Source organism: Austrofundulus limnaeus, unplaced genomic scaffold (genome assembly GCF_001266775.1).
Source record: "Austrofundulus limnaeus strain Quisiro unplaced genomic scaffold, Austrofundulus_limnaeus-1.0 Scaffold0, whole genome shotgun sequence".
NCBI classification, from domain to species: domain Eukaryota; kingdom Metazoa; phylum Chordata; class Actinopteri; order Cyprinodontiformes; family Rivulidae; genus Austrofundulus; species Austrofundulus limnaeus.
Window position 1 is genome coordinate 6,407,984 of NW_013952402.1, and position 7,296 is coordinate 6,415,279.

Consider the following 7,296-nt stretch of genomic DNA (forward strand, 5'->3'; position numbering starts at 1 on the left):
AGGGGGGCTGAATACTTTTGCACATCGCACTTTTCAGTTTTTTATTTGTAAAAAATGTTTTGATTCATGTAAACTTTGTGTTGGTCTTTCACATTAAATTCCAGTGAAATATAGTTATGTTTGTGGTTGTAATGTGACAAAATATGGAAAAGTTCAAGGGGTATGAATACTTTTGCAAACCACTGTATTTAAGTCACGTCAACTTCTTGCATCAAGCCAAGTTGAGTAAATGTAAAGCAATTGTCACATTTTCTTAAATTTGTAGCTTGTAACAAGATGAATTTCAAAGTAAATTGTAAAAGTATAATTTTTATGTTAGGAATTTATTGAAATAAAATTAAAATTTACGATTTAAAAATATTACAGATCCTCAAAACAAAAATCACTTAAGTACTGTAACAAAGGTAATGCATTTTGTTACTATCCACCTCTGTGTGATCATTACATGCAGTATATAATACCATATGTTACAATTACGAGAGCTGAAAATTGAGGGCTGGACAAACTGTTAAACCTTACTTTCCTCTTAGTGATTTCCTTCATTAGCTTTACTTTGTGACTTTTTCATTAAAGTCTTGTTTAACAAAATGTATATTATCACTGTGCCACAGAATACCTAAATAAATGATGTTGTTTCCTTACCAGAGACATTTGCAGCAGCCACACCAACAGAGGCAGCAGGTGTTAGGTCGGGGCTGTCCTGGGGCCTGGGGTGGGGCCTCGATATGAGCCGCCTGCCTTTTTCTCATCTCCACTCCACTCACGCTGTGGGGCTTCATGGTGAGAGTGCATGCAGGAAATCAACATAGTTAAATATCATTCAAATCGATCACAAGCTAACAGACAGACGTGAGAAAATGACTCTCTGTGTTGCACTTTTTTGCTCCTCAGCTATATGTTACTGTACATCACAGAGGGGAAAATAATGTTGTTTGTTTTAGAGAAAGATAAAGTGTGACTGCAAGCGCTGAGGCAGGACTGAGAGGATTCCCATCCTTTTTTGGTAGTAGGATTTCTGGCATCGGACCAAGTATTTCACTCAGTTTCCACGCACTCATCCACACAACACACAGATTAAACATGCATTAAATTTGCATGAAAACAGACACGTTTTCATGCAACAGAAACAATATCAACATATCTCAGAAAAGTGCACAACAAAAACACTAATTAATGCACATTCGTATTAATCCTTTCAGCTACTTCAGCATGAACTATTTTTGTGGTCTGCCACCTCAGAATGTGCAACGTCTATCATCCAACTTTGTTTTGCAGGAACTCTTCTTTCATTTCACAGCAACCCTGTGGTCAGGCAGAATTTACTGCTGTAGTCTGATGGACTCTTAAAATAAAATAAAGGCCTTGCTTTCTCTGATGGAATGCATATCGCTCACCACCTTTTATACCAAATTATTTTATGACGAGAAATGACAGAAACATAACCATTTTAATCARACCTTGTAAATGATGTTTTGTGCAGTCTCATGCAACGCTGCAAGATTTTGTGAGAAAATTTAGCAGTTGGACTAAATGTGGAGAATGGCTCTCGGCTTGTAGGACACTTTTAGCTCCATGTCTCCAAAAATACTTAAGTTACAAATGTTKTTGGACTGGCAATGTTGTTTCCCTGTAATGGCCATCTTGCTTGGATTGACTCCAAATGGTAATCGAGTACATCCAAAGATTGCTTCCTGAGGGTGTATTCACACCAGGAAAATACTTTTTTCCACTTGTTTGGTCCRGACCAAATAGCGGCCTTTTTTTTTCTTGGGAGGGTGAAACGYCCATTCAGCCGKTTCGGATGTTATCAGTCCATTAAATGGACGTTATCAGCAGTTATCAGTCCCATAGAATGGCTTCAGACTGTCCCGACAGTGCCCCATAGTGGGTTACCAGTGCCATATACGTTGGAATGCAACAATCTGCTACTGCCGGAATCCAGTCTACTTTATCGTAGCCCATGTCATTTTCTCTAAAATTAACCTTAGTGGTTTTATGCCTCATATTAACCAGATTGCATAAAAACCTTAGTGGTTTTATGCCTCATATTAACCAGATTGCATAAACAAAAACTTAGTGGTTTTATGCCTCATATTAACCAGATTGCATAAAAACCTTAGTGGTTTTACGCCTCATACTAACCAGCTGACAGTCTGAAGCCATTCTATGGGACTGATAACGGCTAATAACATCCATTTAATGGATGATAACATCCGAAGCAGGTGGCCCATTTACAGCGGACTAAATGCATTAGGTGTGAATACACCCTGAAACCTTTGTTAATTTGTCCAGTTGTTCATGAGATAGTTTGCCAAGAGAGACATCGTTGATGGCAAAGTTTCAAAAACAGATCTTGAGTGATCAGTTAGCCCTCAAAGTATGCATTGAGGACAACCCTCAGCTACTACCACACCAACTTTAACTCAAAAGCTGTAAAACTGGTTGAGTTATAYACATTGTTGTGTTTGCTGAGGTTGCTTAAAAGGTAATCGGCTATCGATGTCCATCCAAGATTTCATCAAAATTGTCCACTGGTACATGGGATATTTTGCTAACATGATAAACACACACAGGCAAAATCATGATCACCTTTTGCCCTTGACAATTGGGAAGATTACAATATTTTGAAGGTTTTTTTTATTAATGGTTTCATGATTATTTTCAATATTAACTTTCATAATATTATCCACTGACATAAAGGATCTACAAAAAAGAGTGAGACTAGAGRGAAAAAATGTTTCTGTCCCTTAAGTCATAACTTTATGGGTGAATACTTCTTCTACACAGCCAGTGATCCTTATCTCTTAGTTTATGAAGCCAAGCCTCCTTCTGATCCATGAACTATAAATAACATTGTAATTCTGTCATTCTGCCTTGTTAGAGCTACTAATATGCAACCTTCTCCCCATAATCAGCTAATTGCTCTGGATGGACACGGAACCTCAACCAAAGTTTCCTTTGGCTCTTTATTCAAAACAACTCAGCAACCGTCGGTGTAGACTCTGGGAGGTCAGAAGCAAACACTCCTAATGGGCTTGTAAACAAGCAAAGATCCACTTTGGTTTGAAAAATAATGACTTTTAAAAGGCATTTTCCAGTCTTCTTAACAACAAAAATCTAAACTGGAATTGTGAGGTTGTCAAGAGTGTGGTTAAAATGAAAAATAAAGAAAAACACAGTTTGCAGATGTTTTACATCACTGGGAAACTCAGACTCCTGTCAAAACGCATGGAGACCCATTTATTTTGTTGTTAAACAGAACTGCGGCACCAACGAGAACTGAATCATTCTGGACACTTAACAAGGAGCTTAAATAAAGTTTTAAGGTTGCTGCCCCTATTGAAGGGCTAACTTAAACAAAACACAACACTTTTATAAAATAATATAATGCTTTTAAGTCATTTTGGCTACTTAAAACAACTCTGGGATTTAATTTTAATGCCAGAAAACAACTGAAAGCTCAGCAAGAACGTTCTGCTAAATGGGTATCTTCTAAAATTAAACAACTTCTTAAAAAAAAACCTGAAATCAACTGAGTTTTATCGTGCAGCTTTTGGCTTGAAAATAAACTAACTGGACGTCGTACTATTTCTGAAACCGAGGTCTTACCTGTAAAGTCATGACTCAAGTGTAACGTCTCAAAACAGGATTTAAAATAAAATATCATAAAAATAACTGCCAGTACCATAGAAAAGGCTTCTCCTCTCTTTAGCATTTCCTCCACTGAACACGTGTGATTTCCTACAGCGATGACGCACGGGAGGCACGCCTGAGGCGACCTGCCCGATATGCAAATGCAGTAGCCTGACCAGCGGAGCGACCAGCGGTTATTGAGCAACCAGGTAGCACCGGTGACAAACAGGCCGCAACATGCAAATGTGAGGAAGGGTTTGGTTTTTGTTCCAAACTGGAAGAAGAGGCCACATTGACAGGATATGCAAATGTGGATTGGAAATACAAATATGCTGTGATGAGTGGAAAAATAAAAGTTGTCGAAAATAGACACATGTTCTGTAATTAAAACCCTTTCCAGTTTTCTAAATAATTTCAACATTTTTACATGTTTGCATATTAACAGTGATTATCCAACTGCTCATCTTAACCTGGAAACCTTCATTTTGCTTCGTGGGCCTGTTTGTAAGTGATCGTAGAAGTATGATTTTTTTCTTTGGGGCCCCTAAAGTGCTAAATGTAACACAAGAGATGATAATCTTATGTTGGAAGATGCAACCTATTTGATGTGTCAGGTTTCTATGTTACTGTTGGGAAAAGAAGTAGCTATAATAGTACTTCGGCAAAAAATGCTCTATGAAACTACTTTTCATCAACTGACAACACAATTTTTTGCAAAAACAAAAGAAAAATCTATTTTTTGTTCGCTTTATGTCAAAAACAAACCCTGACTGAAATTAAACTGCATAACAGAAGAGATTTATCCAACACTGCAGTTTGAGCTGAACTTTGTGCACGTTTTGACTCTTGTCTGCGGATTTTTCCCGCCCAAAAAGTTTCATTTCTTCTTTCAGTTTTAAAACATGTCTCTGTCTGCTTTTTCTGACAAAAAAGAAGTGCAAGTTTTAAAAAAAAAGGGGTCACTACTTTGTCTCCCTCCTGCCTCGGCCAGTTTTCTGGGGGAAACTGTGATGTGAACACAACACAACGAGGCTGGCTGACTGACACATGAAATGACACCTTATGTATTGAAAGCTAAACTTCTATGAAGTTAAAGGAGGAAAATGACATTGACAAGAGCCACAAGTTGTCTTCATATTTCCACACAGAAGTGGGGGAAAAAAAACAGTTGGTGGAAGGAAACCTCTGAAACCACAATCACAAACTGCTTATAGAACTCTCGTCATCAAACATGTCGTTAGCTTCCCTTTGATGCCCTTTATAACAGTAATATCAGACAACATTTAAAACTTACCATGAATTAATGAGTGTATAAACACAGGTCAGACAGAGCGGTCATGGCGTGAGGTAATAGGTTGYTGCAAGCTGTTTGACAAAGTGACCGACGAGTGGGCTGTCTGAGTGTCTTTTTTTGGCGAGCGGACTGTTTGTTTGGCTTGCTGGAGATGCAGGTCAAGGTGAGGGGGTTCTTTTCACCACGGGGAAGAGAGGATACTTGTGTCACCATCCCTGACCGGAGTGGCACAGAAAGAGACAAACAAGCTGAGCTGAGATGTTGAAGACTTTCCTCCTCTTGTTTCCTTCACCTTCTTTGTATTCTGCTCTCGCCGGTGCCCTCTAGTCTTCCTTGGATCTTGGTAAAAGGATCATTTATGGATGTGAACGTGAAGAGGGGCAGTGAATGTATGGCATCTGAAAAACACATAGAAAAAGAAAAACAATGCTTTAAACTCTATATGTTTTAACATAACAAAGATGCAAACTTTCATGACAGTGAAGCTGAACTTTTTATTTAATAAACTCACAGTCAGAAATGCAATTTAAAGCAATATCTGACGTAAGAAAAACGATTTATTTTTAAAAATATGTCTAGTACCCCACATCTTTAACTAAGTAAAACGGTTTTGGAAGATAGCAATGTCTAAGGTGGATTAGCCAATTATAAAAAATGTATATTTTAAAAAAGATTAGACAACTTGGCTAGTTGATGTGAAAAGACACATCCCACAGTGGAAACCAGATCAGCTGACACTTCTTTGTTCCTCAAAAGGTGGTGATGAGGCACCTTCCCACAGGCTGTGCAGAGGTGTTAATGCTGAAAGTACAACTTCTAAATGATATAAGACAAAAGCTGTCTGTTCCTGTAAGCCCCTCTTTATCCATCCTAACAAATATTTTTAAAACTTTTGTACCAGACCTTTTAACAGGGTCAATACTGCTTCACCTGTGACCTGAATTTTGGGTACCTTTGACCAGAAAGGGGGAGCTCATGGAAAAACAAGTTGTTAGTCCCTGGCTAATGCTCATGCAGTCCAGTTTTTTCAGGTTTGGCAAAGAGGTTAATAAACAATAGTTTCATGAATGTCGAGTGATTTTTTTCCACATTTAGAAATTCATCAGTACCTTCACCACTTCCTAAAGTTAAAACTTAATGTGTCAAAAGCTTAGAGTATGATATTGGGTTCTAAATATATCATCAGAAAACCTCCAACGTTAGATATTTCTGTAAATAACCAACAAACTGAACAAGTTAAAGAAATCAAACTGATGAGAGTTACATTTGGTCAAACAATATCATGGTCCTCATATATTCAAAGGTTAGTAACTAAAATGAGTAGAAACATTGTAACAATTCTGAGCAAAGTTTACTTCATGTCATTTGAAATAAGGAAATCCTTATTTAGTCTTAGTCTTTAGTTCTGTGCCACCTCCAACAGTGGTTTTCATAATGGGGGCCGCCAGCCAGGGATGATGGGGGGCATAAGATAACTGGAGGGAATTTAAATTGGAAAAAAGTGCTGCGGTTGAAAAAAATTACATTTAATAAATATTTTAAATCATTATCATAAAATCAATTGTGTTTTTCAATAAAATTCATAATACTATATTGACATATGAGTGCTTAAGAGGTTTGATTCTTTAGTTTTGTCCTTATCGTCAACAGTTTGTTAAAAAGTTGTTGTTTTTGTAGGAATATAGATGTGATGTACAAGAATGATCCGAATCTTTTGAACGGCTCCTTACAACGAATGTTAGGAGCTGAATTACAGGCAGTGAAGAGACATTTGTAGTTTTATTTATTTATTTTTCATTCCTCATTTAATCTTTTTTTTCATCCTTAAATCACTCCAGCTTAGCTTCTTCACAGAAAACCGGCAGAGCGGTGGTGTACAGAAGCTCAGGGGAAAAGGAGAGGGGGTTTCTGCTTGACAAAACCCACGTAACATGATGACATCATCACGTACACCATTTGTGATAACGTAACTCATTCAAAATCGAACGATTCTTTTGAATGCAACAAATGGCTCCTCAAGATCTGGATCCTTCAAAGAGCCATTTATCCCATCTCTAGAATATAATAGTACTTAAAGGGGCAATATTATGTGTTTCTCAGGCATATACGTATTTAAATACTATACCATAATAAAGTATCTATGTCACCTTTAGTTGTTATTAAAAGGTTGTTTTTATGTTTAAATAGAAAATAAACTTATCTTCTCATCACTTCCTCTTCTAAAAGCCTTGAAAATGGCCTCTGTCTCTTTAAGAACCACCTTCTGCTTCTGTCCCATCCATTTCAGTGTATTTTGAATCTGAAAAGAGCTTCACTGAGTGAGAACTAGTGTTAAGAGCAACAGTTTAAGTTTCACTTTCACTTTGCTC

The 7,296-nt window shown here is 37.4% G+C and overlaps 1 protein-coding gene across 1 annotated transcript in view; it reads right to left on the reverse strand.

The window, feature by feature from the left end:
* The window catches only part of rgs17 (regulator of G protein signaling 17), a 24,922-nt gene that overhangs the window by 10,859 nt on the left and 6,767 nt on the right, over positions 1-7,296 (reverse strand). The window contains exons 2-3 of the mRNA XM_014034071.1: positions 4,928-5,325; positions 643-773 (exon numbers count right to left, since the gene is read on the reverse strand). Coding sequence (XP_013889525.1) covers positions 643-773; positions 4,928-4,930 — 134 coding nt within the window. The 5' untranslated portion in view covers positions 4,931-5,325. The remainder of the gene's footprint in view (positions 1-642; positions 774-4,927; positions 5,326-7,296) is intronic.